Below are 18,886 nucleotides of genomic sequence, written 5' to 3'. Positions count from 1 at the left end.
CAATGCTGTGGGCATGGTACAGGACAATGCTGTGGGCATGGTACAGGACAATGCAGGGCTGCGGGCATGATACAGGACAATGCAGGGCTGCGGGCATGATACAGGACAATGCAGGGCTGCGGGCATGGTAGAGGACAATGCAGGGCTGCGGGCATGGTACAGGACAATGCAGGGCTGCAGGCATGGTACAGGACAATGCAGAGCTGCAGGCATGGTACAGGAGAATGCAGGGCTGCGGGCATGGTACAGGACAATGCAGGGCTGCGGGCATGGTACAGGACAATGCAGGGCTGCGGGCATGGTACAGGAGAATGCAGGGCTGCGGGCATGGTACAGGAGAATGCAGGGCTGCGGGCATGGTACAGGAGAATGCAGGGCTGCGGGCATGGTACAGGAGAATGCAGGGCTGCGGGCATGGTACAGGAGAATGCAGGGCTGCGGGCATGGTACAGGACAATGCAGGGATGCAGGCATGGTACAGGACAATGCAGGGATGCAGGCATGGTACAGGACAATGCTGTGGGCATGGTACAGGACAATGCTGTGGGCATGGTACAGGACAATGCTGTGGGCATGGTACAGGACAATGCTGTGCTGTGGGCATAGTACAAGAGAATGCGGGGCTGCGGGCATACTACAGGAGATGCAGTGCTGCGTGCATGCTACAGGTGTACCATGCCCGCACCACTGCATCCCTTGTAGTATGCCCGCAGCCCCGCATAATGGCAGGTAGTGCGGCTGTGTTTCACTTACCTGTTCTAAATTTTAAAAAAAATGGCGCCGCCCGGTGCGGACGCGTCGTTGCGCATGTGGCGCCGCCGCTCGGGAAAGCTTGTATACGTTCGGCTATTCCCGGGTGTACGGTCTGTCCTGAGCGGCGGCGGCGCATGCGCGGTGACATGTTGGCGCCGGCCGGCGCCATTTTTAAATGTAAAGCACGTCAGGGACTTTTTTTTTGTTGACTCGAGTATAAGCCGAGGGGGACGTTTTCAGCACAAAAAAATGTGCTGAAAAACTCGGCTTATACTCGAGTATATACAGTACATGTTTACATTTTCAATAAATGTTCTATGAACCTGACATCGAGACTTTAACTTTTCTGGACACCAGGCGCTCCCACCAATTGCAGAAAAAAAAACAAAAAACAAACAAACAATGGTGTAAATAAAAGTTACCGGGTCAAGTTCTGGAAAATGCTCCAGGAACTGTGTGACGTACGTCATTATGGATTGTTCATCCGGGGAATTCACCATCACATCTACAACCAGAAGGATTACACAGTTAGACTTAAAGGTAAAAAAAAAAGCAGATTTGCACAAAATTTTAGTTTTTGAGAGTTCTGAAGTCTGATTGGTGAAGAATGATTACCGATTGCTGATGTGATTGAATGTACTTTGTACAATATACAGTGCCTTAAAAAAGTATTCGCACCCCTTGAAATTTTCCACAATTTGTCATGTTACAACCAAAAATGTAAATGTATTTTATTGGGATTTTATGTGATAGACCGACACAAAGTGGCCATAATTGTGAAGTAGAAGGTAAATGATAAATGGTTTTCAACATTTTTTACAAATATATACCTGAAAAGTGTGGCGTGCATTTGTATTCACCCCCCTTTCCTCTGATACCCCTAACTAAAATCTAGGGGAACCAATTGCCTTCAGAAGTCACCTAATTAGTAAATAGAGTCCACCTGTGTGTAATGTAATATCAGTATAAATACAGCTGTTCTGTGAAGCCCTCAGAAGTTTGTTAGAGAACCATAGTGCACTGTATATCTAATGCGAAGTCCACTTATTTTTTAGTCTATATTTCTCTACACCCCAATGTCATTTTTTCATCCTTTACCCTCTGGCTCCAAAAGCCGTGGGATGTTGAGACTCTGCTGTGCGATAGTAAATGCATCTTCCAGATTCTCCCTGGGCGATCTCTCCAGGGCTTTCTTGATGTCCACAAGGCTGGAGTCTATGGCTTTAATAATGGCCAAGAAGGCGAGTCCACTTCTCCAACTACCAGCAAAATCCTGAACCGCCACTCCGTACCTGAGAGGAAGGAGAGAGAGGAAGACATTGTTTGGGAATGCTAAGAGTCACATTCACCACTAAAATAATACCGAATGTGCCTACAACACCCCCTTCCTCTAAGCTGTCTGAATTCTATATTGTGCTTGGGTTCATTTGTTACATAGATATCTATGAGCTGACTATTCATCATTGATGGGGTCATGTATGAGCAGTATATAGATGTCTATGGGTTTGCCATTCATCATTCATTGGGTCATGTATGAGCAGTATATAGATGTCTATGGATTTGCCATTCATCATTCATTGGGTCATGTATGAGCAGTATATAGATGTCTACGGGTTGCCCATTTATCATTCATGGGGTCATGTATAGCTGTCTATGGTTTGCCCATTCATCATTTATGGGGTCATGTATGATTCGTACATATATGTCTATGGGTTGCCTATTTATCATTCTTGGGGTCATGTATGAGTTGTACATGGATGTCTATGGGTTGCCCATTAATCATTGATGGGGTCATGTATCAGCAGTACATAAATGTCTATGGGTTGCCCATTCATCATTCATAGGGTCATGTATGAGCAGTACATAGAGCTCTATGGGTTGTCCACTCATCATTCATGGGGTCATGTATGAGTAGTACATAGATGTCTACGGGTTGCCCATTTATCATTCATGGGGTCATGTATGAATAGTACATATATGTCTATGGGTTGCCTATTTATCATTCTTGGGGTCATGTATGAGTAGTACATGGATGTCGATGGGTTGCCCATTCATCATTGATTGGCAATTTATGAGCAGTGCATAGATGTCTATGGGTTGCCCATTCATCATTCATAGGGTCATGTATGAGCAGTGCATAGATGTCCATGGGTTGCCCAGTCAACATTGATGGGGTCATGTATGAGCAGTACATAGATGTCTATGGGTTGTCCACGCATCATTCATGGGGTCATGTATGAGCAGTACATAGATGTCTATGGGTTGCCCATTCATCATTCATGGGGTCATGTATGAGCAGTACATAGATGTCTATGGTTTGCTCATTCATCATTTATGGGGTCATGTATGAGTAGTACATAGATGTCAATGGGTTGCCCATTCGTCATTCATGGGGTCATGTATGAGCAGTACATAGATGTCTATGGGTTGCCTATTAATAATTCGTGGGGTCATGTATGAGCAGTACATAGATGTCTATGGGTTGCCCATTCATCATTCATAGGGTCATGTATGAGCAGTACATAGATGTCCATGGGTTGCCCATTCATCATTCATAGGGTCATGTATGAGCAGTACATAGATGTCCATGGGTTGCCTATTCATCATTGATGGGGTCATGTATGAGCAGTACATAGATGTCCATGGGTTGCCCATTCATCATTGATGGGGTCATGTATGAGCAGTACATATAAGTCTATGGGTTGCCCACTCATCATTCATGGGGTCATGTATGAGCAGTACATAGATGTCTATGGGTTGCTCATTCATCATTCATGGGGTCATGTATGAGCAGTACATAGATGTCTATGGTTTGCCCATTCATCATTTATGGGGTCATGTATGAGCAGTACATAGATGTCTATGGGTTGCTCATTCATCATTCATGGGGTCATGTATGAGCAGTACATAGATGTCTATGGTTTGCCCATTCATCATTCATGGGGTCATGTATGAGCAGTACATAGATGTCTATGGTTTGCTCATTCATCATTTATGGGGTCATGTATGAGCAGTATATGGATGTCTATGGGTTGCCCATTCATCATTCATAGGGTCATGTATGAGCAGTGCATGGATGTCAATGGGTTGCCCATTCATGATTCATAGGGTCATTTACAAGCAGTACATGGATGTACTGGGCCCGGATATGACATCAACAGGAGTCAACTGGGGCCAGCGTGGAATGCAGGACCTGGATATAACTTCAACAGGAAGCAACCAGGGCCAGCGTAGAACGCAGGGGGTGGAAATTACATCAACAGGAAATAACCAGGACCAGCGTGGAACGCAGGACCCGGATAGGACACCAACAGAAAGCAACCGGGGCCAGCGTGAAACGCAGAACTGGGATATGAGGTCAACAGGAATGAACCAGGGCCAGCGTGGAACGCAGGACACAGAAATTACGTCAACAGAAAGCAACCGGGGCCAGCATGAAACGCAGGACTCAGATAGGACATCAACAGGAAGCAACTGTGGCCAGCGTGGAATGCAGGACCCAGAAATTACGTCAACAGGAAGCAACCGTGGGCCAGCGTGGAACGCAGGACCCGGAAATGACATCAACAGAAAGCAACCGGGGCCAGCGTGGAATGCAGGACCCGGATAGGACGCCAACAGGAAGCAACCGGGGGCCAGCGTGGAACGCAGGACCCGGAAATGACATCAACAGGAAGCAACCGGGGCCAGCGTGGAACGCAGGACCCAGAAATTACATCAACAGAAAGCAACCGGGGCCAGCGTGGAATGCAGGACCCGGATAGGACGTCAACAGGAAGCAACCGGGGCCAGCATGGAACGCAGGACCCGAAAATTACATCAACAGGAAATTACCAGGGCCAGCGTGGAACGCAGGACCCGGATATGACATCAACAGGAAGCAACCTGGGGCCAGCGTGGAACGCAGGACCCGGAAATGACATCAACAGAAAGCAACCGGGGCCAGCGTGGAATGCAGGACCCGGATAGGACGCCAACAGGAAGCAACCGGGGGCCAGCGTGGAACGCAGGACCCGGAAATGACATCAATAGGAAGCAACCGGGGCCAGCGTGGAACGCAGGACCCAGAAATTACGTCAACAGAAAGCAACCGGGGCCAGCGTGGAATGCAGGACCCGGATAGGACGTCAACAGGAAGCAACCGGGGCCAGCATAGAACGCAGGACCCGAAAATTACATCAACAGGAAATTACCAGGGCCAGGGTGGAACGCAGGACCCGGATATGACATCAACAGGAAGCAACCTGGGGCCAGCGTGGAACGCAGGACCCGGAAATGACATCAACAGGAAGCAACTGGGACCAGCGTGGAATAGAAGCCCGGATTTGACGTAAAGGAGGCGGGACATGTTTTTGAACATCTGATTGGCTCCTTCTACTGACTGAGAGCCAAAGTTTGTGGGCTTATATAGAGTGAAGGAACGGAGACCTGGGTGGGTATGTGGGAAGAAGATCTGCCTTGTATTTTCCTCACGATTGGCGGGTGCCGGCTGAAATCGAGCCTGTAGTACCCGCCGATCAACTCCTGCTCACAGCAGGAGCGAGCCGATGGCAGCACGCACATGCGACCCCTACCCGAAAGTTTTGGATCAAGTATATACAGTAAAACATCTATAGGACGGACCTGAACTGGATAAAACAAATCAGCTGAAAAAACATTTAAAAAAAAATTAAATAAATTGGTCCTAAAACCATTATAGTTTAGATGAAGGATGTGGAGGAACTGGAGGAGCCCCCCCCGTGCTCCGACTATACAGACTTAGAGGGCTACATTGTTTCCATGTCTGCTCTGGGGGAAGATACAAAATAACTAAAACACTAAAAGAAAAAAAAAAAAAAAGCACATTTCCTTCCAGCAGACGGCCTTCAATCTCCCAGCTAATCGCCCCATAACAGGAGGCGGAGAGGGCCGACCGTTCTTACTTTCTTGTCCTCTGCTGAACCCAGCTGAGCAGAGCTTTGATGGCCTTCCGCTGATCCTTAATTGAAACCGACAGACTTTTCTCCGTGCTGGGCGTGCTGGGGTGAGACGCGTCCGACTCGCTCCCGCTGGGCAGGGAAGACAGACTGGAAGAGGACGACATTCTGTTCAGGTTTCCTGTGAGTTCTTTAATCTGTGAGCGGAGAGAGAGAATACAGAAATCACAAACATTGCTGCGCAAAACTGATAACGGCGTGAGATGGTCTACGCGTTTCTGTGGAGCGAATTCTCCTTTCTGAATAAGGAATCGACAAATCCCCCAATTACTGTACAAGGCACTTTAATGGCTTCTCTGTAAGTTAAATAAATGAATAAAATAATGAAAGACAAATAAAATAACTAAAATACAATAAAATAAAAAATAAATAAAATATAAAAACAAAATACAAATGAATAAAATAATGAAAAATAAATAATAAAAATACAATAAAATAAATAAAATATAAAAATAAAACAAAACAAAATAAAATAAATGTATTCAGGGAGATGGTCTACGTGTTTCTGTGGAGCAAATTTCTCCTTTCTGAATAAAGAATTGACAAATCCCCCAATTACTGTACAAGGCACTTTAATGGCTTCTCTGTAAGTTAAATAAATGAATAAAATAATGAAAGACAAATAAAATAAATAAAATACAATCAAATAAAAAAAAACATAAAAACAAATTACAAATGAATAAAATAATGAAAGACAAATAAAATACAATAAAATAAAAAAATAATAAAATATAAAAACAAAATACAAAGTGAATAAAATAATGAAAGACAAATAAAATACAATAAAATAAAAAACTAATAAAATATAAAAACAAAATACAAAGTGAATAAAATAATGAAATAAAATAAAATAAATAATAAAATTACAATAAACAAAAAAAAATAAATGTATTTAGGGATCTAATTATAATAGTTGTTGCTAACCCCCATTGGCCATTACAGGCAGTACTAGACCCAGGCCCCACTCCATCGGCAGAGGGGTCCTTCCATCCCCCCCCCCCCCCCCCCCCATTCTTTGCTGGCAAAAGCAATATACTTGTCACATGAGCTGTTGTGGTGGGCATGTCACCATTGCAAGCTGGAAGGAGGGGGTGGCAGAGCATAGAGTGGATTGGGTGAGGTGGGTTGTGTGGGTAGATTTCCCGGGCTTGTTCACACTGGCGGTTAAGGGGCAGTAAAACCCTATAGTTGAGCTGATTTTTACTGCCCTCTCTCAATCATTTCTGCTTTGGTCCGAAGACAACAGTTGGGGGTGTATACATGCCACGGCCACAAACCAAAGCAATGTGCCAGGTGCTTCACCTCCAGAAATGCCGTTTCCTGCTTGTGTGATTGGCTCACTAATTTACCCAGAAGCCTGCACTTCAAGTCATATTTTTTGGCATCCTCTGCAATAGAAATCCTGTTTTGGTGAGATACTACCCAAGGGTTAAAGTCCTCATGCACACAGAATGTTTTAAAAAACGAGCTGCAAAGCCAGTACCGACGCCAGAAAAGGGTGCCTATAAAAACGCACTTTTAGAAGTGTTTTGCAATGGCGTTAAAGGGATTGCAAATTCTCATGGTTTTTACTTTAATGCATTCTATGCAATGAGGTGAAAAACCTTCTTTGCTGCAGCTCCCCCCAGAGCCCCCCCCTCCTTTTTTCTTACCTGAGCCCGTTCCGATCCAGCGATGTGCACGAGCACAGCGGCTCCAGCCGCTGTCTCCATCCTAATTAAATAGATTGCTAGCAGCAGGAGCCATTGGCTCCTGCTGCTGTCAATCATATCCAGTGACACGGGAGCGGGGGCGGGGCCGAGTCCTGTAGTCTGTGTCAACGGACGCAGCAGCGGGACCCGGGAGCGCGCCTGCACGGGTGCCCCCATGGAAAGCGGCTCTCCATGGGGGCACCCGATAAAGAGGAGGAGCCAGGAGCGCTAGCGGGGCATCCCGGAAGAGGAGAATTGGGGCTGCTCTGTGCAAAACCATTACACAGAGCAGGTAAGTATAACATGTTTGTTATTTTTATAAAATATTATATTATAAAAAAAATATGTGAACCTTTACAACCCCTTTATTGCGTGTTTAGCTGGGTTAGCATTAAGCAGCGTTTCTCTTCCCCTATTTTCCACTTTCAAATCGAATTACTACAGGATAAAAATGCGTAACTCGGCTTAATGCCGTATGCAGCGTTTAGTTGCATCAAGCGTTTTTACAGGTGTAACGCTGCTGCTCCAGAACTCACTGGTCCCGGGGTTTTTGTGTGCATGGACACCTAGAATACTATGGGGGGGGGGGGGGCATTTTTACCACTTGCCGACCAGCCGCCACCTATATACGGCGGCAGGTCGGCAAGTTCACACAAATCGCCGTATCCATACAGCGGTTCGCTGGAGCGATCCTGGGGGCACGCGTGTGCCCATTTACCAGCAGTTAAGCCGATCCACGGGGCCAGCGGCCTCGATTGCCGCCGGGCACCTGCTATCGCTCCCCGTAGAGAGAGAAAATGACGGTCTGCTGTTGTAAACACAGCAGACCGTTGCTCTCTCAGGAATCAATGCAGAGCTCCTGTGAGCCTCCTATTTGGGAGCACAGGTCTCTGTGTTGATTCCACAAGCCCATCCCCCTCACAGTTAGAAAGCACCCTCTAGGCTCAGATTTAACCCTTTGATCACCCCTGGGTTAACCCCTTCCCTGCCAGTGTCAATATTGCAGTAACAGTGCATATTTTTAGCACTGATTACTGTAGTAATGTCATTGCCCCCCCCCCCCCCCCCAAAAAAAAGGGTCAAAAATGTCAGTTAGGGGTCCGATGTCGCAGTCCCGCTAAAAATCGCTGATCGCCGCCATTACTAGTAAAAAATATATAAATAAAAAAATGACATAAATCTTTCCCTTAGTTTGTAGACGCGATAACTTTTGTGCAAACCAATCAAAATACACTTATTGGGATTTTTTTTTTACCAAAAATATGTAGCAGAATACAAATTGGCCTAAAATAGTGAAAAAATTTGATTTTAAAAATTTTTTGGGGGAAGAATGTTGAGAATGTGAAAAATATTGTTTTTTTTTCAGAATTGTTGCTTTTTTTTTTTTTGTTTATAGCGTAAAAAATAAAAATCTCCAAATATCACCAAAAGAAAGCTCTATTAGTGGGGAAAAAAAAACGACATCAATTTTATTTGGGTACAGCGTCGCACGACCGCGCAATTGTCTGTTAAAATAAGGCAGTGCCGAACCGCAAAAAAATGGCCTGGTGATTAAGGGGAAAATCTTCCGGTCCAGAAGTAGCTAAGCTGTGGAAAAAAAAAAAAACACCTGACACCCCTAGAAGCAGCTTTACAAAGGTCCTGTGTGCATGAGGCCAAAATACTTCCAAGGGGATGCAGACACTGCCACTCATCAGAACACTGAGAGTGCACCCGGTGATTATAATGAACCAGACCCCCCCATTCAGAATCAGTCTGTACAGGTCGTGGAGAAACAGATATTTCTTCAGGAGCAACAAAAAGGTAGGAATCTGCTACAAATACCTGCAATATACATTGCTCACACTAAGGATTTTTTTCTAAACAAAAGTGCAGTTACTCTTTATAGCATTTGGGACTTGTTCATTATTTGGTTTGGCACTCTTTTTGCTTTTAGTATAATCATTCCATCTCATGGCAGAGCCGGTTACCCGGATGGAAGGACGCCACATTCAATGCCAGCTGTGATAAAAGCCACATTGGTGGCATCAATTCTCCTTCATCAGCCATCCCCTCAGCCATGACCTACCTGCAAGAAGAGGATGATGTTCCAGATCAAACCGAGAACCAGCGAGGGGTTTCCATCAGCTATTTCGGCGGCGTCTATACTGACCAACTTCACCTGGAAAGACACACGGACTAACATTAATAAAATCTACAGAGATACAGATCCTGTCTTCTTCTATGTCTTGGATACTTCCAACCATGAGATTTCCCAACTGTAATTCTGTTACTGCACACCTGGAAGTTTTGGGTGTTCCCATTCACCTTTGTATATTAGTTCCCCCAGATATATTCTTTATAATAGAAAGTGAATTAAAATCCAGCACAGGGATGGTGGGAACCACTCAAAATGGGCACAGCAGGTGTACAGACCCAGGAACTCTGCACAGGGATGGTGGGAACCCCTCACAAATGGGAACAGCAGGTGTACAGACCCAAGAACTCAGCACAGGGATGGTGGGAACCCCTCATAATGGGCACAGCAGGTGTACAGACCCAGGAACTCAGCCCAGGGATGGCGGGAACTCCCCATAATTGGCACAGCAGGTGTACAGACCCCAGAACTCAGCACAGGGATGGTGGAAACCCCTCATAATGGGCACAGCAGGTGTACAGATCTGGGAACTCAGCACGGGGATGGTGAGAACCCCTCATAATGGGCACAGCAGGTGTACAGACCCAGGAACTCTGCACAGGGATGGTGGGAACCCCTCACAAATGGGAACAGCAGGTGTACAGACCCAGGAACTCAGCACAGGGATGGCGGGAACCCCCCATAATGGGCACAACAGCTGTACAGACCCAAGAGCCCAGTACAGGGATGGTGGGAACCCCTCATAAAGGGCACAGCAGGTGGGAAGCCCTCATTGGGTGGTGAATTTGCTGCACATTGGAGTACCCAGAGAACAAGGTAAGAGACCAAATACTAAAAGTTGTATTTGTAGGTCATTCTGTTCATTTCCTTCCTTGTGTTTTTTACAGTCCGGGACTCATCGACCCGATACAGACACCCTCTACATCCTCTACAGCTGGAACATTTTAATTTTCACAGCACACTGATTGTGTTTCTATAATCTGGAGTCCGACAACCCAGCCGGCTTAGAAATCATTCCAAATTAAATCTCAGAAATCCGATTAAAGCTCCGCGCACGCGTCCGGAGGAGAGCCGGTCAGAAAAGCATTTAGTCAATGAGCAATTAATCCGCATGCTGCATACCGGACTGACAGCTGTCACTAGAGCACACTTTTTCTCTGATGTCCATCCACAGACGCAGCCTCATCTCCATGAGCTGAGTGGGTTATGTTGCCAGCTGCAGGAGTAGTCTAGGCAGTACGCTAGTACAAAACTTTTAACATGTACACACCCACGGGGCTGTCCCTCCAGGCATAACCCCCACTGCCACAGCCCAGCACATCAGTTAGGTTGCAAGCAGTGAAGACAAAGAACCATCCCCATTCAGAGGGGCGGGTGCTGCGGCTGTCGATGGACATCAGAGTAAAAGATTTTACGGTAAGATCTTACAAAAATCGTATTTTCTTATCTTATCATCCATCGACAGACGCAGCCTCATCTCCATGAGCGGAGTGGAACGTCCCAAAGCATTATAGGCATGAGGGGTGGGAAAAACGCAACCAGACAGTAACATCAACTCCAAGAAGCTAAACCTAGCCAACCGGGCAACATGGAGCTCAACCAAACAGGAGCTCACCCAGGTAAAAAGACCCCTAAGAGAATAACAAAAAAACATTCTCTTATTTCTCTTATGGAACAGCAGCATGCAAAACCTTTTCGGCCAAAAGAGGCATCCGAAGATGCCAACAAATCCACGTTGTAAAATTTTGTAAAGGTGTGCACAGACGACCAAGTCGCTGCCATACAAATGTGTACAACAGAGGCCTGATGGCGAAAAGCTCAAGAGGCACTTAGAGCTCAAGTAGAATGCACCTTCACAGGAAAAGGAAAGGAGGAACCTGACCCTTGATTGAATAAGCCGGAACAACCATCTGCCTGATCCTGAATAAGGAAAAAAGGGGGAAAAAATGGACTTTCAAGGCACCGTACATAAAAAACAACACTTTATTGTTGGTAAGCATAAAAACAGAGAACAGTACGTCAACCGACCAAAGGGGGCGGAGACAGTTGATCAAAAAATACAGGTGGTCCGGTATAGGAGAAAACCTCGCCACTTGGGACATATAATACAACAAGAGAGAACAAAGTTACAGTGGGGTAACAGTAAGCATAAATGAGGGCGCTATATGCTGCAGTCAAAGCACCCAAAGGTGCTAGCAACGCAGAGCGTCCTCCACAGTACAATTACAACTTCCCCAAGGGAATAGACTGATATATCCAATTGCTCTACATGTTTTGCCTGATGTTCAGACTTCTTCCGGGGCTGTTTGGAATACACATTCCATATGGAGGTGTCGCTGGGGTCAACCAAAGGGCACCAGGAGGGTAACCACACAGTAAAGAATGATTAGTAATCACGAGGGATGACCTGCTGAGGCAACTAAAGGAGCACGCACTGCTTATGGCCGGTTAGGAAAATATCAGGTAATCAAAGTAAGAGAACCACAATGAAATATACACCTGTCAAACAAATAGCCAGGCAGAAGGCACAGGGCTGAATCATAGGCACTTCCTCCGGTAGAAGGAAACATGCAGCGCATACTCCAAATGTTTCTCACAACCGCAGATCGATACCCCCGTATGGGGAATGACCAACATGCGGCACATGGTCCCTCACTTTACTACGCCCCTGTTTCCTGCTGCATCAGGGCTGGCGTAGTTACCCTATTCAATCCACCTGCCTGATCCATCTCAAAATGGTAGCAGCGGACGCAGCCAAACAAAAAGAGTCAGACTTCCTGAAGGACTCAGTAACCATCAGATAAACCCTTATCGCCTGAATCACATCCAGAGAATGCAAGGTAACTTTTTTGGGATGTTTAGACATAAGCAAGGCAACACAATCTCTTTATTCAGGAAAAAATCCAACACCACCTTAGGAGGAAAAGATGGATTAGGTCGGAGAACCACTTTATCCCCTGTGGACCACCAAATAAGGCGAACAAAGGCAAACGACAGGACAGCGCCGCCAACTCAGAGACTCTGCGAGCAGAAGTGATAGCCACTAGGAAGGCAACCTTCTGGGACAAAGAAAGCAGAGAAATCTCCCTAATATTCTCAAAAGGAGGCTTTTGGAGAACAGACAAAACCAGATTAAGATCCCACGGCGGTAATGGGGATCTCTGCGGAGGAGCCAGATGATGCACCCCCTGAATGAAAGTGTGAATCAAGCTATTAGTAGCCAATGGACGTTGGAAATAAATAGCCAAGGCTGACACTTGGCCCTTGATAGTGCCCAACGCTGCTCAACCCCTTTCTGTAAAAAGGCCAAAACCCTAGCTATAGAGAACAAGCGAGGGTGCACCTGCAGCAAATCACACCATGAAATGTACGATTTTCACGTGCAATAGATCTTCCTAGAGGTCAACTTCATGGCCTTCAAAAGGGTAGGAATCACCGAATCAGAGAGACCTCTATCCCTTAACACCTTGCTTTAAAACAGCCAAGCCGTTAAAGCCAGCGACTGTAAAGCAGGATGGAAGATCCGTCCTTGAGATAGCAGACCTTCCCACAGAGGAAGATGCCATGGAGGATCCACGACCATTTTTACCAGTTCTGCGTACCAAAACTGCCGAGGACAGTCTGAAGCCACCAGAATGACCGGAATGCCTTCCATTGCCACCCCGCGAAGAAACCTCGGCAGGAGAACGAGCGGAGGGAAGGCATAGAGCAGGCGATACCGGCTCTAAGGAACCACCAGAGCTTCTGTGGCGTCAGCCAGAGGATCCCGAGACCTGGCCACAAACCTCTGAACTTTCCTGTTGAGGCGAGACGCAAACAGATCCACCTCCGCAGTCTCCTACCGGGCACACAGGAGATGAAACACCTCTGTCTGAAGGGACCATTCCCCTTAATCCAACACCTGACGACTCAGGTAATCCACCTGCCAATTCTTCACACCCGGGATGTGGACTGCAGAGAGAGCCGGAACATTGTGTTCCGCCCACACTAGAATCTCGGCCACTTCCTTGGCCGCCAGAGAGCTCCTGGTGCCCCCTTGATGATTGATGTAAGCCACAGCCGTGGCATTGTCTGACTGAACCTGAACCGGAGAGCCGCGTAGCTAACCCGTCCAGTGAAACAGGCAGAGCTTGATCGCTCTCAGCTCCAGAATATTGATCAGAAAGGAAGACTCTTCCATCGTCCAAGTCTCCTGGGCACAGAGCTTCCCCAGCATTCCACCCCAGCCTGACAGGCTGGCATCCGTGGTGACCACCATCCAAAACACTGGCAGGAAGGACTTGCCTTGGCACAGGACAGGTGACTGGAGCCACCAAGAGAGAGCCGAATTTGTGAGATGGCTAAACCGAATCTTCAGGTCCAATGACCAAGGATCTCTGTTCCATTTTGACAGAATCTCTTTCTGCAACTGTCTCGTGTGAGACTAAGAAAAGGTTCGAAGGTCCAAACCATGAGACCCAGGGCCCTCATGCAAACCTGCAATGAGGACTGATCGGTCTCCATCAGCAACCGAACCGCCCTTTGCAGCTTCTGAAGCTTGTCCAAGGGAAGGAAGACCCTCGCCAGAGCAGAGTCTAGGATCAGCCCCAGATAAGTGACCCGCACGGACGGTGTCAGGGTAGATTTGTTGAAATTGAACATCCATCCGAATTCTTGAAGGGTCTGAAGGGTGATAGAGACATTGTCCAGCAGATCCAAATGGGAGACTGCTCACAACAGGAGATCATCCAGATATCCCACAATAGAGATACCTCGTTGACGCAACAAGGCCAGCACAGGGGCTAGGACCTTGGTAAAAACTCTGGAAGCCGAGGCGAGACCAAAGGGTAATGCCACAAATTAAAAGTAATCCTCTGCCACCGCAAAGCGAAGGAATCGCTGATGTCCCTGGAATATAGGAACGTGGACATACGCATCTTTGAGATCGAATGAAGCCAGAAAATCCCCCTGATTTGACTGAAAAAAACCTGTCCCCGGGACCAGAATTCAATCTTGTACCCGGAGCAAATCAGTTTGCGAACCCATTCGTCCTGAATGAAGGAAGTTCAGAGTTCCTGAAAGAAGCACAGACGTCCCCCCACCCCTGAGACGGGTGCGGGCGCCCCTTCATGCTGAAGAGGACTTGTCAGCAGCACTGGACTAACCAGCCTTGGACTTGCCCCAAGGCTTCTTAGCTCCTCCAGAAGTTCTGAACGGCTTACATTTTTCTTGCGCCCCGAAGGCACGAAAAAACATTTGTGAGCAGAAAAGGAGGGACCCCGCTTAGTACGAGGAGTCTTACCTTTGGAGGATTGAGGAAGAAGAGTACTCTTCCCACCAGTCAGGCCCTTGATCAACTCATCCAATGAGTCGCCAAACAACCGTTCTCCCAGAAAGGGGAGATCAGCTAGGGCTTTCTTAGAAGCTTGGTCAGCCGACCAGCTCTTCAGCCAAATCATGCACCTTAAAACAATGGCCACGGCCGAGACCCTGGCCACCAGGGGAGCTGCATCCATTGACGCATGACACAGGAACACCAGAGCCCGGATCACGTGGTCCAACAGTTCCAGCTGTTCCGGAGGGACAGTCTCGGGGTCCAAAGACTCCCACAAACCCCTAATCTATTCCGTCACCATCTGTGAGACTAACACAGACACAAAAACTGGTTTCAAAATGGAACCCGCCAGCACGTGAAGATTGTGGGACAGGGATTCCACCCGCCTGTCCACCTGATCCATAAAGACCAGGGAATCCTCCACAGGCACAAGGGTATATTTGTTTAATCTGGAGACAGGATGGTCCACTTTAGGTGGCACCGTCCAATGGTTGGAGACCTTTTCAGCAAAAGGGTACCGGCGTTAAAAGCGTTTTGGCATCACTAACACGTGCTTAACGCGCCGCCATTGGTCATTCACAATATCGTGAAAAGTGTCGGGACAAGGGAAAGCTTTCGGAGACTTCAGGGAGACAAAAGCCTCCCGCGTCCCTGCCATCGTGGGCTCATCAGCCAATTTTAAAGTATCCCGTACTGAAATAATCAGGGCTTCCACTAAGGCGCATTCCTGCGCTGTAGCTGAAAACAGTTCCTCTTCAATATCTGACTGCAAGGACAGTGACCCCTCCGGTAGGGGGGCGTCCGGGGCGACCACATCAGCCTCTGAATCAGAGCACATCTCCATAGATGGAGAAGGCAGCGGCCGTTTTGGGCTATCAACCTTTTTCATGACTAAATCAACTTTAGTCGCCAGGCTTTCCAGGGCTGCTGAAATCGCAGCCAGCGACTGGGATTCGGACTGTCTGGGAGTCGCACAGAGTGGGTCTGAGGGGGATTTCACAGTTTGGGACTCCATATTGCAATATGCAAAAACCGGAGTACTGTCGCTTTAAGAGCGCCGATCGTGGTACCCACCACCGATCGCAGCGGTCTGCAGGGAACCCCTTTAAACTAAACTGACACCAGAAGGTGCAGGGATATGTCTGCAGGGACCCCAAGTACTGTACCACCTCAGACAAACCATCCTCCTGATTCTTCCAGCAGCATGGAGAGAAAGACAGGAAGTGACCTTGGCCAGCAACAGGCAACAAATGCACAGGAAGTGATGTCGCCTGAGGAAAGTCACGCTGCTCAGCATTTCACAAGGGAAACACAAAGATGGATGCCCATACAGATCAATAGGAAGTTGCAGGGAAAATGGCTGCCCCATACAAGTCTATGGGAAAAATTTCACATTGCCCACAGTTAAGATGGCGGTGCCCGCGGCAAACCATGCGGCCAGGGAGCGACACATGAAGGCCTCAGGAACTGCAACAGGGACCAGCAAGCCAAAGGTATCATGTCACCAAGGTACCATGTCTGGAGCTAGGCGCTCCAGACACACAGCCACCGCAGGGACAGGGAAGAAGGGAGGGTAGGACACACAGACCAGGGGGATCTTTTGGGAGGCACAAATCCCATTATCCCCAGGAGAGGGCCCACATTCCCCCAAGGCCAGCAGGGGCAATGGGGGGCACATTTACTCACCATACCATAGACCGGGTGGGCTCCGCTCAGGACAGACTGCTTCCAAAGTGGGGGTGCTGCCAGCCAATGGGTACTCTGCGACTCAGGGCATTCCAGGTCGTCGCGTCCCAGCAAAGGATCGGCTCGCAGTCTCGTCCCCAGCCGGAAATAGGGGTACCGTTGTGGCTAGGCCTAGTGCGGGACTTTAACCTGCTCATGCTCGTAGGCATACTGGGGGGACCATAAGGATCTAGATTATCCAGTGCAAAGCCCCAGCTGGCATCGTTCTTTGTAGATCACCAGGAAAATTCTTCCCTGAACACTAGCTAGCAAGTGAGTAAAGAGAAATAAAAAGAAAATATTTTGAAAAGAATAAAAAAACTGAGACCGGAGTCCCAGCAGAAAACCTAGGTCCTACTTCTTCTCTAGGCAGAAACAAACTGATGTGCTGGGCTGTGGCAGTGGGGGTTTACGCCCCATACAAGTGGGGGTTTACGCCTGGAGGGACAGCCCTGTGGGCATGTACATGTTAAAAGTTTTGTACTAACGTACTGCCTAGACTACTCCTGCAGGTGGCAGCATAACCCACTCAGCTCAAGGAGATGAGGCTGCGTCTGTTGATGGACGATAGAGAAATAGAGGCTGCCCTTCTTGAACTCCTCCTGGAAATGCTGTCTGCCTGGCTGTCCAGTTCTTTCTGGGTCACCGGCCTAGGATGATTTAGGGAGCCATGTCATCTGCTGGTGTTGGTCTACTTTGTTTTATCAAGTCCAAAGTCAGCGCAGCCCTCTAGCAGGAAATTCTAGAGCTCTTCATGCTTCTCTCTGCTGACCAGCTTTATGGAGATGCTGATTTCATTTTCCAGCAGGACTTGGCACCGCCCACACTGCCAAATCTACCAATACCTGGTCACATGATCATGGGATCACTGTGCTTGATTGGCCAGCACACTCCCCTGACCTAAATCCCATGGAGAATCTGGGGAGTATTGGCAAGAGGAATATGAGGGACACCAGACCCAACGAGCTGAAGGCCGCTACCAAAGCAACCTGAGCTTCCATAACACCTCAGCAGTGCCGCAGGCTGATCACCTCCATGCCACGCCGCATTGATGCAGTAATTCATGCAAAAGAAGCTCCGACCAAGAATTGAGCATCCTATACTGTATATGGACAGACTTTTCACTAAGACAAAATTTCTGTATTAAAAATCCTTTTTTTTTTTTTATTGGTCTTAAGCAATATTCTAATCTTCTGATATACTGAATTTTGGGGTGTCACTTGCTGAAAGCCATAATCATCAAAATTAAAAGAAAGAAATGCTTGAAATATATCACCCTGTGTGTAACACTTCTATATAAAATATAGTTGTTTCACTTTTTCAATTGAATTTTTGAAATATATTAACTTTTTGATGATATTCTAATTTTATGAGATTCACCTGTATATATATATATATATATATATATATATATATATATATATATATATATATATATATATATATATGTGTCCCGCTTACACATATACACACTGGAAGAGCGGTTTTCCCTAACTGCTACATTGTTGTCATCCTCCTCCCTGGTCCTGAGACACACAGAGCGCTAAAATGAGCCCCAGCTCCGTGCAGATTCCAAGACAGGAAAACGCACTGCTCAGGTGAGTAGACAGGTAAGGACACTGCTCAGGTGAGTAGACAGGAAAACACACTGCTCAGGTGAGTAGACAGGTAAGGACACTTACATTGCTGTCTTCCAGAAACTTGAGCGCCTTGGCGATGTTATTCAGCCGGAATATGCGATGAGTTGATGATTTGTATTCATGGAGCTAAAAATGCAGACAGGAATGATGTTATTGGACAGCTGAAACCGCAGTGCAAGGCATATTCAAATTTTACCATAACTCTTCCAGGAGTCACATTGGATGGATAAAGTAAAATAGAGCTGCACGATTCTTGATAAAATGAGAATCATGTTTTTTAACAAAAAAAAAAAAAAAAACACAATAAAAACTCCAAAAAAACAAAACAAAAATAAAAAAAAAACATGTTAAAAAAAAATTAAAAATTAACACAATTTGGCATGCTCCAGATGACCTTGTTCCGGCACTGGTCAACTGTAAGGATTTAAACATGCTTGGGACAAACATAGATCTATCAACAGACAAAAAAAAAAAAAAAAAAACTAACAAGAAAAAAAAAAAATGAAATAAAAAAAAAATACAAAACATGTAAAAAAAAAAAAAAAAAAAAAAAGAAAAACAAAACCAAGCAAAATCTGACACACGCGATGGACTACTCTGTCTTATTTCTTTTTTTCTCTGTTTCTATATACTGTATTATCCCATTGAAA

At 46.6% G+C, this 18,886-nt stretch overlaps 1 protein-coding gene across 3 annotated transcripts in view; it reads right to left on the bottom strand.

Moving 5' to 3' along the window:
- The window catches only part of CLMN (calmin), a 188,018-nt gene that overhangs the window by 14,076 nt on the left and 155,056 nt on the right, over positions 1 to 18,886 (bottom strand). For all 3 annotated transcript variants that reach the window (XM_082275361.1, XM_082275362.1, XM_082275363.1), the window contains exons 4-8: positions 18,279 to 18,362; positions 9,489 to 9,581; positions 5,676 to 5,866; positions 1,852 to 2,045; positions 1,176 to 1,258 (exon numbers count right to left, since the gene is read on the bottom strand). In XM_082275361.1, the coding sequence (XP_082131487.1) occupies positions 1,176 to 1,258; positions 1,852 to 2,045; positions 5,676 to 5,866; positions 9,489 to 9,581; positions 18,279 to 18,362 (645 nt within the window). The remainder of the gene's footprint in view (positions 1 to 1,175; positions 1,259 to 1,851; positions 2,046 to 5,675; positions 5,867 to 9,488; positions 9,582 to 18,278; positions 18,363 to 18,886) is intronic.

This window comes from Pelophylax lessonae, assembly GCF_965119305.1.
Source record: "Pelophylax lessonae genome assembly, chromosome: 13".
In the NCBI taxonomy this organism is placed as follows: domain Eukaryota; kingdom Metazoa; phylum Chordata; class Amphibia; order Anura; family Ranidae; genus Pelophylax; species Pelophylax lessonae.
Note: the sequence above shows the minus strand (reverse complement) of the source record. Positions and strands in the feature narration are given on the sequence as shown.